The sequence below is a fragment of the Ahaetulla prasina genome, chromosome 2 (assembly GCF_028640845.1).
Source record: "Ahaetulla prasina isolate Xishuangbanna chromosome 2, ASM2864084v1, whole genome shotgun sequence".
NCBI classification, from domain to species: domain Eukaryota; kingdom Metazoa; phylum Chordata; class Lepidosauria; order Squamata; family Colubridae; genus Ahaetulla; species Ahaetulla prasina.
The window spans coordinates 26378045-26404961 of NC_080540.1; the positions used below are offsets into that span (position 1 = coordinate 26378045).

Consider the following 26917-nt stretch of genomic DNA (forward strand, 5'->3'; position numbering starts at 1 on the left):
CCGGCTCTGTTAGGCTTGGAGCTGTTTTACTATAGGAGAAATATTTTGTAGACTTACGATTGACTTATGAGCAAAATGAGCCCCAAACTTCTGTTGCTAATGAGATGTTTGCTACATCAATTTTGCTCCATTTTGTGACCTTTCTTGCCTCAATTTTTAAGTGATTCTGCTTTCCCATTGACATTGTTTGTCGGAAGGTCACAAAAGGTGATCATGTGATCCCGGGACACTACAATGGTCATAAATGCGAGTCAGTTCCCAGTTGTCTTAATTTTGATCACATGACCATGGGGATCCTGCAATTGTCGTAAGTGTGAAAAATGGACATAAGTCACTTTTTTCAATGCCAGTCAGTAAATGAATGGCTGTAATTCGAGAGCTACCTGTAGTGTTTAGTAGTTTTTCTTCTGAAATTCATATACTTTTAAATATTTTCCACCTCAGACCTTTTAAATTGTTAAATATTAAAAATTCTTAGCAAAGGTTTTCTTCAGTTTCAGAGTGATAAAGTTAATGGGATTGTCTTCAGAATCATCAAGGGGTCCTTTGGCTTGGCATTTAGAATAGAATAGAATTTTATTGGCCAAGTGTGATTGGACACACAAGGAATTTGTCTTGGTGCATATGCTCTCAGTGTACATAAAAGAAAAGATACGTTCATCAAGGTACAACATTTACAACACAATTGATGATCAATATATCAATATAAATCATAAGGATTGCCAGCAACAAGTTATAGTCATACAGTCATAAGTGGAAAGAGATTGGTGATGGGAACTATGAAACGATTAATAGTAGTGCAGATTCAGTAAATAGTCTGACAGTGTTGAGGGAATTATTTGTTTAGCAGAGTGATGGCCTTCGGGAAAAAACTGTTGTTGTGTCTAGTTGTTCTGGTGTGCAGTGCTCTATAGCGTCGTTTTGAGGGTAGGAGTTGAAACAGTTTATGTCCAGGATGCGAGGGATCTGCAAATATTTTCACGGCCCTCTTCTTGATTCGTGCAGTATACAGGTCCTCAATGGAAGGCAAGTTGGTAGCAATTATTTTTTCTGCAGTTCTAATTATCCTCTGAAGTCTGTGTTTTTCTTGTTGGGTTGCAGAACCGAACCAGACAGTTATAGAGGTGCAAATGACAGACTCAATAATTCCTCTGTAGAATTGGATCAGCAGCTCCTTGGGCAGTTTGAGCTTACTGAGTTGGCGCAGAAAGAACATTCTTTGTTGTCCTTTTTTAATGATGTTTTTGATGTTAGCCAGAAATTTGAAGGTTTCTACTGTTGATACTGTGTTGTCAAGTATTGTGAGAGGTGGAAGTATGGAAGGGTTTTTCCTAAAGTCTACCACCATTTCTACGGTTTTGAGTGTGTTCAGTTCCAGATTGTTTTGGTTGCACCACAAGGCTAGTCGTTCGACCTCTCGTCTATATGCGGATTCGTCATTGTCTCGAATGAGACCAATCACTGTTGTGTCATCTGCGAACTTCAGTAGCTTAACAAATGGATCATTGGAGATGCAGTCATTGGTATACAGAGAGAAGAGAAGTGGGGAGAGCACACAGCCTTGGGGGGCCCCTGTGCTAATTGTACAGGTATTTGATGTGATCTTGCTTAGCTTCACCTGCTGCTTCCTGTTTGTTAGGAAGCTTGTGATCCACTTACAAGTCTGTTCCGGTACCTGTAGCTGGTTTAGCTTAGTTAGAAGAATGTCTGGAATGATGGTATTGAATGCTGAACTAAAGTCTACAAAAGGACCCTTGCATAGGTCTTTGGAGACTCAAGATGTTGTAGGATGTAGTGCAGAGCCATATTAACAGCATCATCTGTTGATCTATTTGCTCGGTATGCAAATTGCAAGGGTCTAAGAGCGGATTCGTGATGGTTTTCAGGTAGGAAAGCACTAGCCTTTCAAAGGTTTTCATGACTACAGATGTTAGAGCAACTGGTCTGTAGTCATTCAGTTCCTTGATGGTGGGCTTCTTGGCACTGGGATGATGGTAGGCGTTTGAAGCAAGAAGGAACATAGCACATCTCTAGTGATTTATTGAAAATATGGGTGAAGATGGGGGCCAATTGGTCAGCACAGACTTTTAAGCAAGAAGGAGTTATCTTGTCTGGGCCTGGAGCTTTTCCTGGCTTTTGTCTGTGAAATAGGTCCTGCACTTCCTTTTCTGTGATCACTAGGGGTTGTGAACCCAATGAAATGGGGTCAGTTGTAGGAGGCTTGGCTGTTGTTGGTGTGTCTGAGATGGGGGTTGTGGAGATAGGTGGCTGTAGTTTCCTTTCAAACCTGCAGTAAAACTCATTCAGGTCATCTGCCAGTTGTTGATTACCTTCAGCCTGGGAAGGAGGTTTGCCATAGCCGGTGATATTTTTAAGAGTTTTCCACATGTTTGCTGGTTCATTTGCTGAAAATTGATTCTTTAGCTTTTCAGAGTAGCTTCTTTTTGCTGCTCTTATCTCCCTTGTTAGTGCATTTCTGGCCTGATTGTACAGTATTTTATCACCTTTTCTGTAGGCTTCCTCTTTGGAATGTCGTAGCTGCTTAAGTTTAGGTGTAAACCAAGATTTGTTATTACTGTGCATTTGCAAGTTCCTTGTAGGTACACATAGGTCTTCACAGAAGCTGACATATGATGTTACAGTATCTGTGAGTTCATCCAGGTCTGCAGAGGTATCTTTAAAAATATTCCAATCAGTGCAGTCAAAACATGCCTGTAGCTTTAATTCTGATTCCTCCGTCCAGGTTTTCACTGATTTAATTATTGGTTTTATGGCTTTAAGTCTTTGCCTGTAAGCAGGTACAAGGTGAATCATGCAATGATCAGAGTGTCCTACAGCTGCACGTGGTAAAGACCGATAGGCATCTTTTAGTGTTGTGTAGCAGTGGTCTAGAGTATTCTTGCCTCTGGTGGGACAATTGACATGCTGAAAGTATTTTGGTAGTTCTTTCCTTAAGTTTGCCTTGTTTAGATCTCCCAAAACAATGGCCAGTGAATCAGGGTGTTTGGCTTCAGCCTCCATGATTTGGTCAGCTAGAGTTCGTAATGCCTTGTTTACACAGGCTTGTGGTGGGACATAAACAGCAATTAGAAGAAATGAGGAAAATTCACGAGGCGAATAGTAAGGTTTGCAGTTGATAATTAGAGTCTCTAAATTGTTGTCACAGAATTTGTAAATTATGTTAAAATCTTGACACCAGGATGAATTAATATATAGGCATAAGCCTCCTCCTTTCTTTTTACCAGATGTTTCTGGAATCCTGTCTGATCGTTCAATTTGAAATCCTGGAATGTTCAGGCTGCTATTTTCAATTGATTCATTTAACCAGGTTTCAGAGAAGCATAGGACTGCTGAATTGCGAAAATCAGAATAGTATTTGTTTAAGAGGAGTATTTCATCCATCTTGTTTGCAAGTGAGCGTATATTTGTTAGGAAAATTGAAGGCAGAGGAGTTTTAGTGCGGGTTCTTAGCTTGATTAAGATCCCAGATCGTTTACCTCGTTTCCTTCGTTTGGTTTTTTTAGTAATCCATGGCTCCGTGGGAATTGCCTCCTCCTGTGTTAGAATCTCCTCCGTGTTTGTAAAGACAGGCGGGGGTGAGATTAAAGAAAGCTGCTCCTTAAAGAAATGTTCCTTAATTTTTAGCAGATGGTCTCGTGAGTAGGAAATCCGTAGTGAGTCACAGAGAACAATTAGAAATAAAGAAACAATTAGAGAGCATTTCACCGAGGCAGCCTTCGTCGGCGCCATCTTAGTAGCTACTTAGTAGTTATTGGAGACAATTTTAGAAAAAAGCGATTTCCCCTTTTCTCTATTCTCTCTTTTGGGGCAAGGGAGCAACTCTAGGTTCTGTTGCTTTTCGAAATGCCCCATTGACACTTGAAATACAAGGGATTGTCGGCTTACGACCACAATTCATTCCAAAATTTCTGTGGCTAAGTGAGACATTTGTGAAGTGAGGTTGGTCCCATTTTACGATATTTCTTGCTGTGATTTCTTAAGCAGTTTTAATGCTAGTAACCCAGTTGGTGAGCGAATCTGGCTTCCCCATTGAATTTGCTTGTCCGAAGATTCCCACGACCCCAGGATATGGCCTGACCTGTCATAAATATGAATGGATGAATTTTGATCCCGTGACCAAGGGGATGTTGCACCGGTCTTTAGTGTGAAATATGGACAGAAGCCCCTTTTTTCAGTGCCGTTTCAACCACTAACGTGGGTGAAAAAGGAGAGTGCAAAAGTCAACTCAACATTAAGAAAATGTAAGATCTTGACATCTGGCCCTCTCAAATTCCTGGCAAATAGATGAGGAAGAAATGGAGGTAGGGGCAGATTTTATTTTCCTGGGCTCCAAGATCACCGCAGATTTGTCCCCACCCACTCCCCAGTTTCTCTGACTCCCTTGCGGTTCGACTAGACCAGGGGTCTCCAACCTTGGCCACTTTTAAGACTTGTGGACTTCAACTCCCAGAATCCCTCAGCCAGTCGTGGCAGGGGAAGGTTACTGCAAAATCTCCATTTCCTCTCAATCAGCTGGGACTTGGGAGGCAGAGAGTAGATGGGGATGGAGCAGTGGTGGGATTCAGCCGGTTCGCACCACTTCGGGAGAACCGGTTGTTAACTTTCTCAACAGTTTGGTGAACTGGTTGTTGGAGGAAATCATTAGGGCAGAGAACCGGTTGTTAAATTATTTGAATCCCACCACTGGGATGCAGCCAAGCAGAATTTTTACTACAGGTTCTCTGAACCTGTAGTTCTCTGCACTACTATTAATCTTCTCATAGTTCCCATCACCAATCTCTTTCCACTTACGACTGTATGACTGTAACTTGTTGCTGGCAATCCTTATGATTTATATTGATATATTGACCATCAATTGTGTTGTAAATGTCGTACCTTGATGAAGGTATCTTTTCTTTTATGTACACTGAGAGCATATGCACCAAGACAAATTCCTTGTGTGTCCAATCACACTTGGCCAATAAAAATTCTATTCTATTCTATTCTAACTACTCAAAACCTACTCAAAACCCACCTCTACTCAGCATCCTCTTCCCTTTCCTCCTCCCATCCCTGGGATTCCTCCCCTCCCTCCTTCCCCTGTTTCTCTGACTGGCGGGGGGCGAAGCAGCTCCGGGACTCGCTGCCCAGCTGCCCATCCCACGCGGGACCGATTCCCCCGTGGCAGAAGGTAGGGGGCAGGCATAGGGACCCCCCAAGTGGGCGGCGCGCTCAGCTCTTTAGAGAATGGGAGGAGCTGGATGGGGAAGGGAGGAGCTAGAAGAGCTTCCAGCTTGGGATCTGCAAACTCCTGGCTGGGGTCGTTCCTGGCAGGGGGGATCCAGGTGGGAAGGGAAGGAAGGAAGGAGGCTGGCGGCGATCTTGGATCCTTTCTTGCCCGCATCTGTTGGGAAGCGGAGCTATCCAGGCGAAGAAGAGAGCCGCCCCTTTCCTATTGAAAGCCAGGTAAAAACCTCCCTCCCTCCCTTCCTTGCAAAATGCTTGGAGAGGAGACCCTTCAATGCAGCTTCTTTTGGGGCTGCTAAATAAAATCCCTCCTGCAGTCCCCACTTTCTCCTTGGGGAGATTATTAGTATTATGATTATTTTGCTGCCTCTTCCTGGTCGTTTGCCGTCACTTCCTTTTCTCTGCTGCCGTTTCAGATCCAGGAGGCTTGGAGTTCAATGGCTGCCAAACCGGCGGGGAGGAAAGGGGGAGATCCCTCCCGTGATCTGTTGTTTCGGGGAGTTGCTCAAGAGGAGCCGCCTCCGGAGAGAGCATCGGGTAAAGGCTCCTTCTGATCATTCTTCAATTTAATTGCATTTTTGAAGTCTTGGGTGCATTTAAAAAAGGCATCGCCCTTTTCCTATGGGCCGTTGGTTCTCAACCTTGGCAATTTTATCATGGGCTTCAACTCCCAGAATTTCCCACGTGCGTTGAAGTCCACATATTTGACAGCTTCCCAGATTGAGAAATGTTGCTATAAACCAGGAGTGAGGAATTAAGGCCCTTTTTGGACTGGTGAACTTCAACTCCCATTAATTCCTTAGCCAGCTGTGTCAGGTATTCTGGGAGTTTATTTATTTATTTATTTATTTTGTCACAACAATATATGTAGGCATCATACAAAAAGATTATATAGTATATAAACACATATATGAGTAAATATAAGGAGGTATAAGCATATATATATATATAGGAAGAAGAAAAGAAAAACAATAGGACAGGAACGGTAGGCACGTTTGTGCGCTTATGCACGCCCCTTATGGTCCTCTTAGGAATGGGGTGAGGTCAATAGTAGAAAGTTTTTGGTTAAAGCTTTTAGGATTATGAGAAGAGACCACAGAGTCAGGTAAAGTATTCCAAGCACTGATGATTCTGTTACAGAAGTCATATTTTCTGCAATCTAGATTAAAGTGGTTGACATTAAGTTTAAATCTATTGGTTGCTCTAGTATTATTGCAATTAAAGCTGAAGTAGTCTTTAACAGGAAGGACATTACAATAGATGATTCTGTGAGTTAAACTTAGGTCTTGTCGAAGGCGACGGAGTTCCAAGTTTTCTAGGCCTAGGATTTCAAGTCTGGTGGGATAAGGTATTTTGTTGTTTTCAGAGGAATGGAGAACTCTTCTTGTAAAATATTTCTGGACACGTTCAATTGTATTGATGTCAGAGATGTGGTGAGGGTTCCAAACAGGCGAGCTGTATTCTAGAATTGGTCTAGCAAATGTTTTATATGCTCTGGTTAGTAGTGTGGTGTTTTTGGAAAAGAAGCTACGCAAAATTAGGTTTACAACTCTTAGAGCCTTTTTTGCTATGTAGTTGCAGTGGGCTTTGGCACTTAGATCATTTGACATGAAAACTCCAAGGTCTTTAACGGGATGGGGGTCCTGCTATAGGTTATTCCAAAAGGCAAGTCCCAGCTGTGAAAAAAAGAGCTTTTGTAGTCTTCCTTGATTATCTGATAAGGGAAAGTTAGAGAAACATAGAATAACAGAGCTGGTCCTTTAGTTCAGGGGGTCTCCAACCTTGGCAACTTTAAGACTTGTCTTAAAGCTTTGCTAGCTGAGGAACTCTGGGAGTTGAAGTCCACAAGTCGCCAAGGTTGGAGACCCCTGGTCTAGTTCAGCCGCAAGGGAGTCAGAGAAACTGGGGAGTGGGTGAGGACAAATCTGCAAATAAAATCTGTCACTACCTCCATTTCTTCCTCATCTATTTGCTTTGCTGCATGAGGAACTCTGGGAGTTGAAGTCCGCAAGTCTTAAAGTTGGCAAGGTTGGAGACCCTTGCTTTAATGCATACATTCATGGCTGAGAGAGGTTTCCTCTCACCCAGGGTGAGCTTCAATGTATTGTTATTGTGGCTGCAAGGGACTCACATTATGTGCTTCCCTAGTTAGCCTAGAAATAGGCTAAAAGAAGCCCTTTGCATTGTAGGCTGAAGAATATCATTAGGATGTTTGATAGCAGATTTTTCCTTTGCTGGTTTTTCCCCCACTCCTGTTGATGTCACTTAAATACAAAAGCATTAAAGAAATCCTTCTAGGTCTTTCCAAGCCTTCATCCAAATCTGAGTACTGGTAGTCCTTGACACTAGTTAGCCTAGAAATAAGCTAAAATCAGCCTTTTCACTGTACACTCAAGAATATCCTTAGGATGTTTGAAAGCAAATGCTGTTTTTTTCCCCCACTCCTAGACACTCTCATGGCCTCGTCTTCATCTCCTGGAACTTCAGGTCTTTGTAATGGAGGATTAACAGCGGTTGAGCTTCCAGTGCAGGTAGGAGGATTCTCCCCTCCCCTCCCCAGATGTGCCAATCTCCCAATAACAGAATAACACCATTGGAAGGAATCTTGGGACTCTTCTAGTAAAACCCACTGTTTCAAGCAGGAGTACCTATACCAGTGATAGCTAACCTTTTTGGCACCATGTGCCAAAAGCACGTGCATGTCCCCTGCACACATGCCCTGTCGCTCCCCTGTACTTGCACCCCACCCCCCCGTATGCACCCCCCCCACACCTGTGCATACACAACAGAGACCCGAAGACCAGCTGACAAGCGGGAGGCGCGTGCACATGCTGGGGTGGGGTTGACAGCTGACGTGCCTGCAGAGAGGTCTGGGTGTGCCACCTTTGGCACGTGTGCCATCGGTTTGCCACCACGGCCCTATATCATTTCAAACAAGTGGGTGTCCAGTCTGTCCTTCAAAACCTCCAGCCCATAACTTCTGAAGGCAAATGTTCCATTGGTTAATTGTCCTCACTGACCAGAAGTTTCTCCTTACTTCCAGGTTGCCTTTCTCCTTGATTAGTTTCCATCCGTTGTTTCTTGTCCTGCCTTCTGGTGCTTTGGAAAATAAGTTGAACCCTTGTTGTTAGTGGCAGCCACACAGATACTGGAACACGGCTATCATGTCTACCCTAGTCCTTCTTTTCTCTAGACTATCCATATCCAGTTCTTGCAACCATTTTTCATATGTTTTAATCTCAAGGCCTTTAATCCTTAGTTGCTCTTTGCACTGTATCCAAAGTTTTGACAACTTTTTTTGTAATGTGGTGACAGAGTATTCCAGGTGTGGTCTTTACTCAGGTTTTTTTTTAAAGCGGTGCAGATGAAAGCCCAAAGTAAAAAAGTAAAGTCCAAGCTTGACTTTTGTAGACAGAGCAGAAGCTGTCCAGATAAAGTGTAGACTTGTAGTCCTTTATATATAAATAAATATATTTAACCTACAAATTTACAGCAGTCTTTGTCATCATCTTGAAAAGGAAGAACGTTAAGATACTCAGGAACATCATGAGGTAAATCTAAAACATCACACAGAAGGAAAAAAAGGAGGGAACAAATGGAAACGCCCTCTTTATACTTACAGCAACCAATCAGAGCGTAGATTGCATCATTGCATGAGTCAGCATTCTCTAACTAATCAATTACAATTGTGTTGCAGCCTATTTGAACACTTTACTTGTTCCAGCTACTAAATTCAATATCCTAACATACTCGTTTGCCCTACTTGGAAACTGTAGAGGTTTTTCATTAAGAAGAACACTCACAATTAATTCATTGAAATGTTTATTGTTAGGAATATTCATGGAATACGTTGTGGTTTTTTCCCCCTCTCTGTCAGAATTGGGTATCATTTGAAGATGTAGCTGTGTTTTTCTCCGTGGAGGAATGGGCCCTGCTGGATTCAAAGCAAAAAGCCCTGTACCGGGAGGTCATGCTGGAAAACAAAAGGAACTTGGCCTCCTTAGGTAAGGGATTCAGTTAAGATATTGTAGTGCAAAATATTTTGTTTCTAAATTAATGAACGGTTATTTGTTTTTTGTTGCTGTATTCTCTAAACTGCTGATTTTCAAATTTGCAAGCTATTTATCTGAAGTTTTCCTCCTTTTCTGTGAAGCCTGGCTTTTCTTCACAAACGGACAGTATGGAGAGTGCGGCCTTCACAATCCACTCGCTCCCGTTTGTTAAGAATCAGATTCGATCTTGCACATGCTGCGCATGAAGGGAAAAAACAACCAAATGGAACAGTTTAAGAAAAAAGATGGAATCTGTAAACCAAACTTTAATACAGTCCTGTAAATAAGACTTTCAAATACTGTGCACTCTATGGCTGCTAGCAGACCCTTGTTATGTTTTTGTCAAGGGAAAGAAATGGTCGACAGAGAAGAAAAACACCTTCGTGCACTGCAGTACTTCCTCCTCCCAATTATCTAATTATCAACCCCAATTATCTAATTAAAGATAGTAATTGATCTTACTAAACAACTCTGAGCCAGTCTCTCTCTCTCTCTCTCTCCAGGACAAGATACTGTACTTTTCCATCAACTCTTTCTTAGGCTACAAGTGTCTTCCAAAGGAAAGCGACCAAGTTCTACTCCAGCTCAACATGGAGGTAAGAGACAAAGGAAAAGTATCAGTTTGGACTTGGAAATGAAAATAATTAAAGCCCATGAGGCAGGGAAGAAGGTAAAAAGCATAGGAGGAGGAGAAGGACTGGCCAACTGCACCATATGTATGATCCTTAAGGATCAAGAAAAGATAACAGGCAATTAAATCACCTCCAGGAACAGATGCCATAATCACGAGAAATAGGACGGGTCTCCTTTCAAAAACAGAACAGCTCCTTGTGCTTTGGATTGACAAACAGATCCCAAAAAGAAGTCCCATGAGTCTTCATCTGATTCAGGCAAAGGCACGCAGCATTTTTGAAACGCTAAAGCGAGGAGAGGGTGAGGAGTACAGTGAGACCTTTGGAGTTAGCCGTGGCTGTTTTGCGCGATTCCGAAAAACTGGTTTAATTAATATAACTGACAAACAAGAGGTTAAGCTGTGGGTGCTGATGAAGCTGCCCAACACTTTCCAAGCCCACTGGATGAAATTTTACTGTAAATATATATTTACAGTAAAATTTCATTTTAACACACACATTAATAATAATAATAATAATGATAATAATAATAATAATTTAATTTGTATACCGCCCTTCTCCCGAAGGACTCAGGGCGGTTCACAGCCAAGTAAAATCGAACAATAAGTAAATACAATACAATAAAAACAATGATAAAAAACTTATTAAATTTGGCCCATAATTAAGATAAAACCATAAAACCCCAAATAAAATACAAGTAATAAAACTAATTTTATGCCAGTCCAGCGCGGAAAAATAGATACGTCTTCAGCTCGCGGCGGAAGGTCCAGAGATCAGGGAGTTGACGAAGCCCTGGGGGAAGTTCGTTCCAGAGGGAAGGAGCCCCCACAGAGAAGGCCCTCCCCCTGGGGGCTGCCAGCCGACATTGTTTGGCAGACGGCACCCTGAGGAGACTCTCTCTGTGGGAGCGCACGGGTCAGTGGGAGGCAAATGGCGGCAGAAGGCGATCCCGTAAATACCCCGGTCCTAAGCCATGGAGCGCTTTAAAGGTGGTAACCAGCACCTTGAAGTGCACTCGGAAGACCACAGGCAGCCAGTGCAACCTGCGCAGGATAGGTATTATATGGAAGCCACGAGTATCTCTCTCTATCACCCGCGCAGCCGCATTCTGGACCAACTGAAGCCTCCGGGCACTCTTCAAGGGGAGCCCCATGTGGAGAGCATTGCAGTAGTCCAGGTGAGAAGTGACGAGAGCATGAGTGACCGTGTATAGAGCATCCCGGTCCAGGAAGGGGCGCAACTGGCGAATCAGGCGAACCTGATAAAAAGCTCTCCTGGAGACGGTCGTCAAGTGATCTTCAAAAGACAACTGCCCATCCAGGAGAACGCCCAAGTTGCACACCCTTTCCATCGGGGCCAATGACTCGCCCCCAAGTTTGTGTCAGCATCTCTGACTTCATTTGGATACCTATTGAGCAATTCCCCCTGGTCTGAAAGGATGGTGGACATGAGCAGCTCAGATAAAAGGCTAATTTGTTCGATGTATGAAATAGATAAGAGTGTCCTTCTTTACATTTCTATTCCTATTCAGTCTGATATAATGGCCTAAAACCTCCACACTGTCTCCATGAAATTTCCTATCCGAGCCAGTTTCAGACCCTGCTTCTTGCACTTGTTTTTTAAAAGTTGCTTTCATTTTGTTGTTTTTTTGGTCTATAACAGTGACGGCTAACCTTTTTGCCATCACGTGCCAAAAGTGGGGGGAGTCGCGCACATGTGTGCCCACACACATAATTCTATGCGCCTCGTGCACCCCCCCATTCCCCCCACTTTTGGCATGCAGTGGCACGGTGGGCTCAGTAGGCCCGTTTTTCACTCTCCCCAAGCTCCAGAGCCTTTCTAGGAGCCTGGGGAGGGCGAAAACTGCCTTCCCCACCCTTCTCCGGAAGCCGGAAACTGCCCGTTTGATGACTTCTGATGGGACTGGAAGGCCTGCTTTTGAGCTCATGTGCCCACCAATATGGCTCTGCGTGCCACCTGTGGCACTTGTGCCATAGGTTCGCCATCACGGGTCTATAATGATGACACTTAAGAGCCCGATAAGAGTCCACAGGTTTATCACAAGGATTTATACTCCTTGCAGTCATCTGGTCGGAAAGAGTTAGAACTGAAGAAGCTTCTTGGATGAGAAGCGAAACATGTTCAAGGGGGAAAAAAGTCCAGTTGCCTTTAGGAAAGGCACTTTTGGGATAAAGAGGAATGAGCACCCCAGAGTGAGAACTAGTTTTTTTTTTTAAGGTAAAACTTCTTCATGGAGATGAGGCTGAAGCTCAGTTTCCAGGTCCCTCAACATTTCTACCTTCTCGGATTGAAATTAAACCAATAGGTTCTCCATCATCAAGTCTCGTCTTTTAGTTAGGACTGAGTATTTGTATTTTTGCACTATTTTATTGTGTATAGCTATTACATAGTTTTTCTCCTTTTAATATAATAAGGCATCAAGAGTTTCCCTATGACAAGCTGGAGGCCAATAAATTGAATGAATGAATATTTTTTTTTTAATTTGAATTTATATCTCGTCCTTCTCCGAAGACTCAGGGCGGCTTACATTGTGTTAAGCAATAGTCTCATCCATTTGTATATTATATAGAAAGTCAACTTTTATTGCCTCCAACAATCTGGGTCCTCATTTCACCTACCTTATAAAGGATGGAAGGCTGAGTCAACCTTGGGCCTGGTGGGACTTGAACTTGCAGTAATTGCAAGCAGCTGTGTTAATAACAGACTGCATTAGTCTGTAGAGCCACCAGAGGCCCTGGATGAACGAAGAAATGAATAAATGAATGTAATCCTCTTTTAAGTGTCCCTTCTGCTTCCTTGGAACTAAATCTGAAGCAGTAGATCTGATGGTTCTCGCCTCATAAATTTTAAATGATCGTATCCAGAATTTTCATGTTTTCATTTTGTACCATTGAGGACAAGAGAGAACCAAAGGTCAAATCTTGCATCAAATTAATACCAAGCATAGGACTATGTCTCAGGGTTCCAAGTAACAGACCCAAAACAATCAAAACGCTGAGACTTGATGATTCCTCAAAGTATAGATTTATTAGGCAAATCATATTGGCACAGCTGGTGAAAACCCGACACTGAAGGTCCTGGGTTTTTCCCCACCCATTTCAAAATTCAATGTTCTTCCCCCCCTCCCCCGCAGTCCACTCATCCATCACATGGTCCAATCAGGTCACAGTCCAAGTCCAGTTGTTTTCCTCCCGTGCCTCACCAGGTGTTGATGAGAACGTCCTTGGTTCCCAGGGGAAAGAATTATATTTTGGCTACATCTGCCCAGCTAATTCTACTCCCCCCTTCCATTCCCACAGCTCTACCCAGCCTCGCTGTTGCTTCAGGGTTGACCCAATGTTTTGAACCAATGATATTTTGGAGGAAGTTTGATACTGTTCAAATACAGCAATGGTGCTTGATCCCTTTTGCACCTAAATTTGTCTTAACATTTCTTTTTTTTTCTATTACAAGCAGGTGATGGATGGGAGATGGAGGATTCTGGCCAAGAGGCAGCAGCACCTTTGCCAAAAGACAAAAAAGAAGTTGTAGAAAAGATGTATGGAAAGCAAAGTTCGGAAGAAAACCAGTTAACGGGGGAGCTGGAGAGTTGCTCTAGTTTACCTTCTCCAGATACCAATGTCTTATTGGACACAGAAGATTGCCATGAAAAAGAAGTGTGTTCAAGGTGTGGGAAAACACTCGTTATGGATGGATTGGGATTATGTGACTGTTGCCAAAGCCCTGTTGAAGAGAAACAAGATGAAAGCAGGCAATGCTCCAGGAGGACCCATCCTCCTCCTTTACATGAAAGAATACAAGAAGGAGGGAAAATGTACAAATGTACGGAGTGTGCAGAAAGTTTTGGTACAAGCCACTCTCTAGCATTGCATAAAAAGTTTCACAAAGCAGAGGATCCACATAAAGGTCTGGATTGTGGAAGGACCTTCAGGCAGAAAAGTCACCTTAATTCACATAAGAAGATCCACAAACAGAGGAAGCAGCATCAATACATTAATAGGGGAAACAGCTTCGGAAGCAGCGCCTCCCTTACTTCCCATCAAAGCATCCACAGAGAGGAGAGGTTGCATCAATGCAGGGAGGGTAGAACGAGGTTTACTCGGAGCAAGGAACCGAATTCCCGGAAAAAAAAACCCACTGAGAAGAAATCATATAAATGCCTAGAATGTGGGAAGAGCTTCACCGAGAAAAGTCATTTTAATTTACATAAGAGGATCCACACCAGAGAGAAGTCGTATAAATGTACAGTGTGTGGAAAATCCTTCAGTGCCCCCAGTGCCCTTACTTGCCATAAGAGGATTCACACAGGGGAGAAACCCTATGAATGTTTACAGTGTGGAAAAAGCTTCAATAGATGCGATACGCTAACTAAACATAATATGATGCATAAGGGGGAGAAACCTCATAAATGCCTGCAGTGTGGAAAAGGTTTCCGTCAAAAAGTTCATCTTAAGTCACACGAGAGGATCCACACAGGAGAAAAACCCTTTCAATGCGTGATGTGTGGAAAGAGCTTCCGTTTCTCAGCAAGCCTTAATGTCCATCACAGAATCCACACAGGGGAGAAGCCCTTTCAATGCCTGCAGTGTGGAAAGCGCTTTTCTCTTTCCGGTGGCTTTCATGCCCATGAACGGACTCACACAGGGGAGAAACCATACAAATGCGTGGAGTGTGGAAAGAGCTTTGGCTCTGCAGGTGAGCTCACTTACCATAATAGGACCCATACAGGGGAAAAGCCGTATCATTGCACGGTGTGCGGAAAGAACTTTGCACAAAAAGGCAACTTCAATTTACATAAGACGATCCACACTGGAGAGAAGCCATATAAATGTACAGAGTGTGGAAAATGCTTCAGGACCCCCTGTGAGTTTACTTCCCATAAGAGGATCCACACAGGGGAGAAACCCTATGAATGCTTGGAGTGTGGAAAAAGCTTTAGCCGCAGCCGTACTCTAACCTTACATAATAGGATGCATAAAGGGGAAAAACCTTATAAATGCCAGCACTGTGGAAAGAGCTTCAGTCAAAAAGTTCTTCTTAAGTCACACGAGAGGATCCACATTGGGGAAAAATCATTTCAATGTTTGGAGTGTGGAAAAACCTTCAATTGCTCTGCAAATCTTACTTCCCATAACAGAATCCACACAGGGGAGAAGCCCTTTCAATGCCTGCAGTGTGGAAAGCGTTTTGCCAATTCTGGTTCCTTTCATGCCCACAAACAGACCCACACAGGGAAGAAACCATACAAATGCCTGGTGTGTGGAAAGAGCTTCCGTAGATCCAGCCACCTAACTCGTCATGAAATTATCCATACTGGAGAGAAACCATATCAATGTACCGAATGTGACAAACGCTTCAATAATCCACATAGTCTAACTGATCATAAAAAGACCCACACAGGTGAAAAGCCTTATAAGTGCATTGAATGTGACAAATGCTTCACCAAATTGTGGTCCCTCACTTGCCACAAAAGGCTCCACACTGGGGAGAAACCATATGAATGCCACACTTGTGGAAAGAGCTTCAATACAAAACATAGCTATATTGTACATAGCAGGATCCACACTGGGGAGAAACCATATCCATGCCAGGAGTGTGGAAAACGCTTCAGTGATTCTGGAGCGCTGACGATCCATAAAAGGATTCACACAGGGGAGAAACCATATAAGTGCACGGAGTGTGGTATGAGTTTCAGAATAAGTAGTAGCCTTGGTATCCACAAGAGGACCCACACTGGGGAGAAACCATATACATGTCATGAGTGCGGAAAAAGCTTTAGTCGAAGTCATTCACTCAAGAACCATAGAAGGCTTCACTCAGAGGAGAAACCCTATAAATGCCTGGAGTGTGGAAAATGTTATAGAGAGAGTGGCCAGCTTACCTTCCACATGAAGATCCACACAGGAGAGAAACAGTTTAAATGCATCGAGTGTGGAAAGAGTTTCAAAGACGGCAAGAATCTTGCGCTCCATAAAAGAATCCACACAGGGGAGAAGCCGTATCAGTGTGTGGAGTGTGGAAAGAAATTCAAAACCTGTAGTGACTTTAATTGCCATAAGAAGACGCACAGCAGGAAAAAATGATGTGAATTGGTTTGTGTTGATTCTCAAAATTTGCTTCATGTTGACAGAAGTTTTGCAGGAGATTCTGTAGCAATGCATGGAGTATGGGAAGGGCTTCCGAAGCAGCAGAAACGTCTTGATCCATTAAAAAGAAGTGTTGCCTTGTAGAACTAGTAATTAACTTTTGGATATTAGCTCTTTGTGCTAGAGTAGAGTAGAATAAGATTAGAAACAATAAGAATAGAAATGGAATAGAATATAGGGATGGGAATGGGAATGTGACTGGGAAGGGAAGGGAATTCTCTCATTGGCCAAGTGAGATTGGACATAGAAGAAATGTGTCTCTGGTGCATACGCTCTCAGCGTACATAACACACAACAAGTGATGAACTTTTGTCAATGTAAACACCAAAGGTAACTAGGGATTTGGAAACTAACCCATCCAGATGTCTATGGAGATTCTCAGTCATCCAAGCTGTGATTGTCCCAAAGGTGCTTTTATCAAAAGGTAAGTGGACTTTTTTTCCCTTGAAGAGATTTCCCTTCTCATCCAGGAAGTTTCTTCAGTCTTCTTTCTTCTTGAATGAGAAGTGAAATGTCTTCAAAGAACTTTTCAGACTTTTGAAAAAAAAGCACCTTTGGTATAACAGTTTCAGAAAACATTAGGATGCAGAAAGCTGGCTTATAATAGAGAGAAAATGCTGAAATATTTCAAGAGGCAACATTGCAACCTACGGGGTGAGGTCCAGACCTGGTGGTGTTGACTACTCATATTTCCCTAATGTTGGAAGGAATCAAGCAGTAGATCTACTATACCCATGTGAAGAAAGTCATGCTAAAACAAAGAGAAGCAGGATCTTCAGTGAGCACTTCACTGGGAGAAAATGACTGAACAGAATGAACTATTGAACCCATTACGAGACTCAAGAGTTTTGTCAAAAGTAATAACTGGAGGGATGGTGCATTTTTATTAATGCCCTAACTTACACAGTAGTTAAAGCAGGGGTGAAATCTAAAAATTTTCCCTACTAGTTCTGTGGGCGGGGCTTGGTGGTCAGGTGACTGAATGGGCCAATAATAATAAATAATAAAAATAATAAAGTATACAAAACTTGGGAGCGCACCGGTCTTCCTTCTTTAAAAATAGAGGCACCCGTCTAATAATTGCCTTTTTTTGGGAGGCATCGGTCTACCTTCTTTAAAAATAGAGGTACCGGTCTACTAGCCACCTACAGCGCTGATCAGCTGTAGTGTGGCCCTTTGAAGTGCCGCGGCAGTCATTTAAGGCTGTTTGCAGCTATATCACGACCAAAAGCTTCAGGGACAGAGAAGAGGAACAGCGAGGCAAGGGAGGCAGGGATTTTTGCTACCGGTTCTCCGAACTACCCATCCCCATCGCTACCGGATTGCGTGATCTGTCCCGAACCGGGAGCATTTCATTCCTGAGTTAAAGGCTTAGCTTATACATCTCGGATATAGGCTCTTTTCGGTCTGGAAATTGGACAATTTAGGGAACCAGCTTTAGAAAATACAGGCAGCCCTTGACTTACGGCCACAGTTACACCCATTTCCATGGCTAAGCAAGACAGTTGTTAAGTGAGTTTTGTGCCATTTTACAACCTTTGCCACAGTTTTTCAGTTAGTAACATGGTTGTTAAGTGAATCTGGTTTCCCCATTGACTTTGCTTGTCGGAAGGTCTCAAACGGTGATCACATGACCCTGGGACACTATAAAAAATACAGGCCAGTTGCAAAGCATCCAAATTTTGATCACATAGCACAGGGATGCTACAAGAGTTGTGTAAAAAAATTCATAAATCCTTTTTTTCAGTTCTGTTGTAACTTCAAAGAAATGATTGTAAATTGAGGACTAATTGTAAAGCAGCAATTGATTGTTATTAAAGCAGAGTCATGAATATTAAGAATTTTTGTTTCAGTCTAACTCGGGGGTCTCCAACCTTGACAACTTTAAGCCTGGAGGACTTCAACTCCCAGAATTCCCCAGCCAGCTTTGCTGGCTGGGGAATTCTGGGAGTTGATGTCCACCAGGCTTAAAGTTGCCAAGGTTGGAGACCCCTGGTCTAACCGACAATTCCCAATTCATTGAAACCCACCTTAGAAAATGCAGTGAAGGAATTTCTTAACATCAAAATCCATCGGGGCCTAGACTAGGGATCTCTGAACGTGGCAACTTTAAGATTTGTGGACTTCAACTCCCAGAATTCCTCTGGCACGCATGTTACCATGGTAGCTGAGGGATTCTGGGAGTTGAAGTCTACTAGTCTTAAAAGTTGCCAGGTTTGGAGAGCCCTGGCCTAAATTTATGGAATTACGGTCTGTTGCTGTTTCTAGTGCCTTCCTGCTGTAGTCTTTAGGTGTCCAGGACATTGAAAATGGAGAAAGGATTACAGTCAATATTTCCTTGCTCTTCAAGAAAATGATTAGAAGCAGGATGAGATACCTGAGTATTAAAAATAAAAGTTAAAATCTCAAAAGGGGGAAGATGCAGAAGAGGCTTAAGATTCCTTGGAGAAGGCTCAGTTTTCCCAGAGATTAAGGCCAAATACACAATATGGCCTCCGATAATTGGAAGGCCGGAGTCTCATCGGGTGGTGAATTTTGCTTCTTTTTTTGACTTGGGGACTTCAACTCCCTGGCTCAGGAATTTTGGAAGTTGAAGTCCACACATCATAAATGGCCCTTAGTTCCCAACCCCTGGACTACAGCAATGTTTCTCAAACCCCTCAAATTCTAGAAGTTCAAGGTTACAAAGTTCCCCACCCCTGACTTTAATAAAAGGATCCATGGAGATGCAATTAAAAGGGTAAGCTTAGAAAAAAGGCATAAGTGCTTCAGTTTGCTTCAGAACCCCAAATGTACTATGGCAGGGGTCTCCAACCTTGGTCCCTTTAAGACTTGTGGACTTCAACTCCCAGAGCTTTGCTGGCTGAGGAACTCTGAGAGTTGAAGTCCACAAGTCTTAAAGGGACCAAGGTTGGAGACCCCTGTACTATGGGACAAGGCAAAATACACAAAGGGTCTTCTCAGGGTGCCGTCCGTCAAACAATGTCGGCTGGCGGCCCCCAGGGGAAGGGCCTTCTCTGTTGGAGCACCTACCCTCTGGAACGAACTTCCCCCCGGTTTACGCCAATTACCTGACCTTTGGACCTTTCGCCGTGAATTTGACGGCCGTCTCCAGGAGAGCTTTTTACCAGGTTCGCCTGGTCCGCCAGTTGCGCCCCTTTCTAGACCGGGATGCCTTATGCACGGTCACTCATGCTCTCGTGACATCTCGTCTGGACTACTGCAATGCTCTCTACATGGGGCTCCCCTTGAGGAGCACCCGGAGACTCCAGGTAGTTCAGAATGCGGCTGCGCGGGTGATAGAGGGAGCCCCTCGTGGCTCCCATGTAACACCTCTCCTGCGCAGACTGCACTGGCTGCCTGTGGTTTTCCGGGTGCGCTTCAAGGTTTTGGTAATGATCTTTAAAGCGCTCCATGGCATAGGGCCGGGTTACTTACGGGACCGTCTGCTGCCACTGAATGCCTCCCACCGACCCGTGCGCTCCCACAGGGAGGGACTCCTCAGGGTGCCGTCAGCTAGGCAGTGCCGACTGGCGACGCCCAGGGGAAGGGCCTTTTCTGTGGGGGCTCCCACCCTCTGGAACGAGCTTCCCCCAGGACTTCGTCAACTTCCCGACCTTCGGACCTTCCGCCGCGAGCTTAAGACACATCTATTTATTTGCGCAGGACTCGACTAGATTTTTTAAATTTTAATTGTTTAAATTTTAGATTTGGTTTTAAATTGGGGTTTTATTATTTATATGTCTATTTTAAATATTCGGCCTATTTAATAAGTTTTTTAGACTAATGTTTTACTTTGTATATTTATGTTGTTTTTAGATGGCTGTACACCGCCCTGAGTCCCTAGGGAGATAGGGCGGTATAAAAATATGAATATGAATATGAAAATGAAAAAATTGAAAACATCTGTTTATCCAAGCGGGACTGGCTTTATTTTTAAATTTTTAAATTTCTGGATTTTTAATAATTTTAGATTGGGGTATTTTAGTATAGGTCAATTTGACGGTTTTAATTTTCGGCCATCTTTGAATATGTATTTTGTTATTTTTATTTTGTATATTATTGTTTTAATCTGGCTGTACACCGCCCTGAGTCCTTCGGGAGAAGGGCGGTATAAAAATCTAAATAATAAATAAATAAATAAATAAAAATAGGAACGATTTGCACCTGTACACCTCTAAAAAGAAGTCACCGTTAGAAAAACAGGAAGTGTCACGGAAAGCTATGCTATTATTATTACCGCCGAAGCAACATTTATGAAAGTCTTTGATGATTCCCTGTGTACACATTAGGATAGCCTTAAATAGCTTGGTTGAACTCTGTGTTACATGTATGCAGGAAGGCTAAGATGTTAGTGTAAAACAGGGCAGGAATTACTGTAAAGGGAGATGAGAAAATTCCTTCGGACTCTGACTTGTAAAATGTTTTGCAAATGCTGTGTAAAGCCCTCCAGTGCACGTTGGTGGGTTACAAACGCTTTGAGGGAGATTTCCTTGTGTCACTTTTTTTGCAGAATAAAGTTTTTTTGCTTACAATCTTATCTTCTATGTATTCAGTTTGAGGCTGGGCTCATCTGGTAACACGACTGGAACAGGAAAGGTAAGGAAAACCAAAAGTGCCTTTGAGTCCGGAAGGATCTCTTTCCTTCTTTCAACCAGATGGGAAGAGCAATTCTTGAGGAGGAAATGGGGAACACGCCAGGAACCCTCTCTCTGCAAACTTCAAGCAGGCTCTGTTAGGCTTGCAGCTGTTTTACTATAGGAGAAATATTTTGTAGACTTACGATTGACTTATGAGCAAAATGAGCCCCAAACTTTTGTTGCTAATGAGATGTTTGCTAAGTCAATTTTGCTCCATTTTGTGACCTTTCTTGTCTCGATTGTTAAGTGATTCTGCTTTCCCATTGACATTAAAGGGACCAAGGTTGGAGACCCCCTGCCATAGTACATTTGGGGTTCTGAAGCAAACTGAAGCACTTATGCCTTTATTCTAAGCTTACCCTTTTAATTGCATCTCCATGGATCCTTTTATTAAAGTCAGGGGTGGGGGACCTTCCGCCGCGAGCTTAAAACACATCTATTTATCTGTGCAGGACTGGACTAGAATTTTAATTTTAAATTTAATTTTAATGGGGTTTTTACCATTTTAATTGTTATTTTAAATTTTGGCCTATTTAAATGAGTTTTTTAATTTAGTGTTTTATCTTGTATTATATTTTTATTTTTTATATTATTGTTTTAATCTGGCTGTACACCGCCCTGAGTCCTTCGGGAGATAGGGCGGTATAAAAATATGAATATGAATATGAAAATGAAAAAATTGAAAACGTATTTGTTTATCCAAGCGGGACTGGCTTGATTTTTAAATTTTCAAATTTCTGGATTTTTAATAATTTTAGATTGGCATATTTTAGTATAGGTCAATTTGACGATTTTAATTTTTGGCCATCTTTGAATATGTATTTTGTTATTTTAATTTTGTATATTATTGTTTTAATCTGCCTGTACACCGCCCTGAGTCCTTCGGGAGAAGGGCGGTATAAAAATCTAAATAATAAATAAATAAATAAATAAAAATAGGAACGATTTGCACCTGTACACCTCTAAAAAGAAGTCACCGTTAGAAAAACAGGAAGTGTCACGGAAAGCTATGCTATTATTATTACCGCCGAAGCAACATTTATGAAAGTCTTTGATGATTCCCTGTGTACACATTAGGATAGCCTTAAATAGCTTGGTTGAACTCTGTGTTACATGTATGCAGGAAGGCTAAGATGTTAGTGTAAAACAGGGCAGGAATTACTGTAAAGGGAGATGAGAAAATTCCTTCGGACTCTGACTTGTACAATGTTTTGCAAATGCTGTGTAAAGCCCTCCAGTGCACGTTGGTGGGCTACAAACGCTTTGAGGGAGATTTCCTTGTGTCACTTTTTCTGCAGAATAAAGTTTTTTTGCTTACAATCTTATCTTCTATGTATTCAGTTTGAGGCTGGGCTCATCTGGTAACGCGGCTGGAGAAGGAAAGGTAAGGAAAACCAAAAGTGACTTTGAGTCCGGAAGGATCTCTTTCCTTCTTTCAACCAGATGGGAAGAGCAATTCTTGAGGAGGAAATGGGGAATACGCCAGGAACCCTCTCTCTGCAAACTTCAATCAGGCTCTGTTAGGCTTGCAGCTGTTCTACTATAGCAGAAATATTTTGCAGACTTACGATTCACTTACGAGCAACGGGTACCTCAAACTTTTGTTGCTAAGTGAGATATTTGCTAAGTCAATTTTGCTCCATTTTGTGACCTTTCTTGTCTCGATTGTTAAGTGATTCTGCTTTCCCATTGACATTAAAGGGGCCAAGGTTGGAGACCCCCTGCCATAGTACATTTGGGGTTCTGAAGCAAACTGAAGCACTTATGCCTTTATTCTAAGCTTACCCTTTTAATTGCATCTCCATGGATCCTTTTATTAAAGTCAGGGGTGGGGACCTTCCGCCGCGAGCTTAAAACACATCTATTTATCTGTGCAGGACTGGACTAGAATTTTAATTTTAAATTTAATTTTAATGGGGTTTTTACCATTTTAATTGTTATTTTAAATTTTGGCCTATTTAAATGAGTTTTTTAATTTAGTGTTTTATCTTGTATTATATTTTTATTTTTTATCGGGGTGTAAACCGCCCTGAGTCCTTCGGGAGATAGGGCGGTATAAAAATTTGATTAAATAAATAAATAAATAAATTGCTTGTCCGAAGGTCACAAAAGGTGATCACGTGATCCACAAAAGGGACACTACAATGGTCATAAATGCGATTCAGTTCTCAGTTGTCTTAATTTTGATCACATGACCATGGGGATCCTGCAATTGTCGTTAAGTGTGAAAAATGGACATAAGTCACTTTTTTCAAAGCCATTTAACTTCTAACGGTCACTAAATGAATGGCTGTAATTCGAGAGCTACCTGTAGTGTTTACGGTAGTATTCTTTCTTCTGAAATTCATATAACTTTTAAATATTTCCCGCCTCAGACCTTTTAAATAGTTAAATATTAAATTTTTCTTAGCTCAGAGGTTTTCTTCACCTTCGGAGTGATAAAGCTAATGGGTCTCTGTTCTGGATCATCAAGAGGTCCTTTGGATTGGCATTTATTGGGGATAATAAATAGAAAAAAGGAGTTTCTGTGGCATTTCCCCCCCTCCTTTTCTCTTTATTATTCTCCTATTTTGGGGCAAGGAAGCATCTCCAGGTTGCATTGCTCTTCAAAATACCCCATTTATACTTGAAATACAGGTAATCCTCGACTTACGACCACAATTCATTCCAACATTTCTGAGGCTAAGTGAGACATTTGTGAAGCGAGTTTGGTCCCATTTTATAATATTTCTTGATGTGGTTGTTAAGTGAATCACCACACTTGTTACCTTAGTAACCCAGTTGTTAAGCGAATCCAGCTTCCCCATTGACTTTGCTTGTCAGAAGGTTCCCATGACCCTAAGACACGGCAACCATCATAGATGCGTTGTCAAGTGGCGACGTGATCATGGGGATGCTGCAACAGTTTTTAGTGCGAACAACAGACATAAGTCACTTTTTTTCAGTGCCATTGTAGTTCTGGCCATGAATCAAATGGCCATAAGTCAAGAACTACTTGTAAGGCAGCCATTGATCATTTCTTATTAGGGCACAATCATGAATGTTAGTCATTTATTTATTTATTTATTTATTTTGTCACAACAGTATATGTAAGTATCATACAAAAAGATTATATAGTATATAAACATATATATGAGTAAATATTAGGAGGTATAAGCATATATATATATGTAGGTCTTTGGTTATTCGGGTTTTCTCCCGCGTAAAATTGGAAGTGTCTTGGCGACGTTTCGACGAAATCTCATTCATCATCTTCAGGCTTCAGCTTCGTGCTTCTGGGAGCAATGTGTGATTGCAGCTGTTTCTTCCTTTTTAACTGCTAGTGGGGGTTTGAACTGATTGGGTGGGAGCTTGGCTGTGCTCTGATTGGATGGGGGTTTTTTTGTTTTGTTTTTTGTGCACTGATTGGCTGGGGGTGTGTCCTGTTTGGGTGGGGGCTTGGTTGTGCTCAGAGTAGTCTGAGCTGCAGGGGGATTTGAGCTGGTGAGCTGCATTGCTGTTGTTTGGCTTCGTGTTTGTGGTCGTGCTACATCTTCATAGTGGGTGTCTGTCTGCTGTATGTATGGATTGGAGGGGTTTGAAATGGCTAAAGTTGCAGCTGCGGTCTGGCTTCTGGTCCTTGGTCGTGCTTCCTGATCATAGTGGGTGTCTGTGCAGACAGTCACCCACTATGAAGATGTAGCACGACCACAAACACGAAGCCAAACAACAGCAATGCAGCTCACCAGCTCAAATCCCCCTGCAGCTCAGACTAATCTGAGCACAACCAAGCCCCCACCAACACAGGACACACCCCCAGCCAATCAGAGCACAGAAAAAACCCCCATCCAATCAGAGCACAGCCAAGCTCCCACCCAATCAGTTCAAACCCCCACTAGCAGTTAAAAGGAAGAAACAGCTGCGATCACACATTGCTCCCAGCTGAAGCCTGAAGATGACGAATGAGACTTAGAAACGTCCAAGACACTTCCAATTTTACACGGAGAAAACCCGAACAACCAAAGACATATATATATATATATATATATATATATATATATATTTATATATATATATATATATATATATATATATGAAGAAGAAAAGAAAAACAATAGGACAGGAACGGTAGGCACGTTTGTGCGCTTATGCACGCCCCTTATGGTCCTCTTAGGAATAGGGTGAGGTCAATAGTAGAAAGTTTTTGGTTAAAGCTTTTGGGATTATGGGAAGAGACCACAGAGTCAGGTAAAGTATTCCAAGCACTGATGATTCTGTTACAGAAGTCGTATTTTCTGCAATCTATAATTAAAACGGTTGACATTAAGTTTAAATCTTGGTTGCTCTTGTATTATTGCAATTAAAGCTGAAGTGGTCTTTAACAGGAAGGACATTTAAGGGAATAGGTTGTAAATTGAGGACTATGCTAATTGGATAAGACAGGCTCCTTTTCCTGGCAACTCCAGTTTTCTGCAGAAAGGGCGATTCCCTTCTAACTTTGCTGCTCACAAATATAAACGGGGGGGGGGGGGAACCAGGCTTAATAGCAGTGACTGTGAGAGGGATCTTGGAGTCTTAGTGGACAACCAGCTAAATACGAGCCAGTAGTGTGCAGCAGCTGCCAAAAAAGCCAATGCAATTCTATGTTGCATTAACATCAAGTGCTGTACCACTCTATAAAGCCTTAGTAAGGCCACCCCTAGAGTACTGCATCCAGTTTTGGTCACCACACTATACAAAAGATGTTGAGGCTGTAGAAAAAGTGCAGAGAAGAGTAACCAGGGTGATTAGGGGACTGGAGACTAAAACATACGAAGAACAGTTCCAGGAACCGGGCATGGCTAGTCTCGTGAAGAGAAGGACCGGGGAGAGACATGATAGCAGCCTTCCAATATTTGAGGGGCTGCCGCAGAGAGGACGGGAGTCAAGCTATTTCCTAAAGCACCCAAGGGCCAGACAAGGAATACAAAAGATTATATAGTATATAAACATATATATGAGTCAATATTAGGAGGTATAAGCATATATATATATGTAGGTCTTTGGTTATTCGGGTTTTCTCCCGTGTAAAATTGGAAGTGTCTTGGCGACATTTCGACGAAGTCTCATTCGTCATCTTCAGGCTTCAGCTTCGTGCTTCTGGGAGCAATGTGTGATTGCAGCTGTTTCTTCCTTTTTAACTGCTAGTGGGGGTTTGAACTGATTGGGTGGGAGCTTGGCTGTGCTCTGATTGGATGGGGGTTTTTTTGTTTTGTTTTTTTGTGCACTGATTGGCTGGGGGTGTGTCCTGTTTGGGTGGGGGCTTGGTTGTGCTCAGATTAGTCTGAGCTGCAGGGGGATTTGAGCTGGTGAGCTGCATTGCTGTTGTTTGGCTTCGTGTTTGTGATCGTGCTACATCTTCATAGTGGGTGTCTGTCTGCTGTATGTATGGATTGGAGGGGTTTGAAATGGCTAAAGTTGCAGCTGCGGTCTGGCTTCTGGTCCTTGGTCGTGCTTCCTGATCATAGTGGGTGTCTGTGCAGACAGTCACCCACTATGAAGATGTAGCACACCACAAACACGAAGCCAAACAACAGCAATGCAGCTCACCAGCTCAAATCCTGCAGCTCAGACTAATCTGAGCACAACCAAGCCCCCACCAACACAGGACACACCCCCAGCCAATCAGAGCACAGAAAAACCCCCATCCAATCAGAGCACAGCCAAGCTCCCCCCCAATCACTTCAAACCCCCACTAGCAGTTAAAACGAAGAAAAAGCTGGGATCACACATTGCTCCCAGCTGAAGCCTGAAGATGACGAATGAGACTTAGAAACGTCCAAGACACTTCCAATTTTACACGGAGAAAACCCGAACAACCAAAGACCTATATATATATATATATATATATATATATATATATATATATACATATATATATATATATATATATAGGAAGAAGAAAAGAAAAACAATAGGACAGGAACGGTAGGCACGTTTGTGCGCTTATGCACGCCCCTTATGGTCCTCTTAGGAATGGGGTGAGATCAATAGTAGAAAGTTTTTGGTTAAAGCTTTTGGGATTATGGGAAGAGACCACAGAGTCAGGTAAAGTATTCCAAGCACTGATGTTTCTGTTACAGAAGTCGTATTTTCTGCAATCTATAAGTAAAACGGTTGACATTAAGTTTAAATCTATTGGTTGCTCTTGTATTATTGCA

The 26917-nt window shown here is 42.5% G+C and overlaps 1 protein-coding gene across 4 annotated transcripts in view; it reads left to right on the top strand.

The window, feature by feature from the left end:
- Positions 1 to 17994, top strand: part of LOC131193418 (zinc finger protein 493-like) — a 38631-nt gene extending 20637 nt beyond the window's left edge. The window contains exons 1-6 of one of the 4 annotated variants that reach the window (XM_058173539.1): positions 5125 to 5191; positions 5664 to 5784; positions 7696 to 7778; positions 9125 to 9251; positions 9803 to 9895; positions 13406 to 17994. In XM_058173539.1, coding sequence (XP_058029522.1) covers positions 5685 to 5784; positions 7696 to 7778; positions 9125 to 9251; positions 9803 to 9895; positions 13406 to 16035 — 3033 coding nt within the window. In that variant the 5' untranslated portion in view covers positions 5125 to 5191; positions 5664 to 5684 and the 3' untranslated portion in view covers positions 16036 to 17994. Of the gene's footprint in view, positions 1 to 5124; positions 5192 to 5268; positions 5467 to 5663; positions 5785 to 7695; positions 7779 to 9124; positions 9252 to 9802; positions 9896 to 13405 lie in introns of those variants that run through there. The other 3 variants (XM_058173538.1, XM_058173540.1, XM_058173541.1) reach the window with 3 other exon arrangements.
- Positions 17995 to 26917: the final 8923 nt, after the last annotated feature.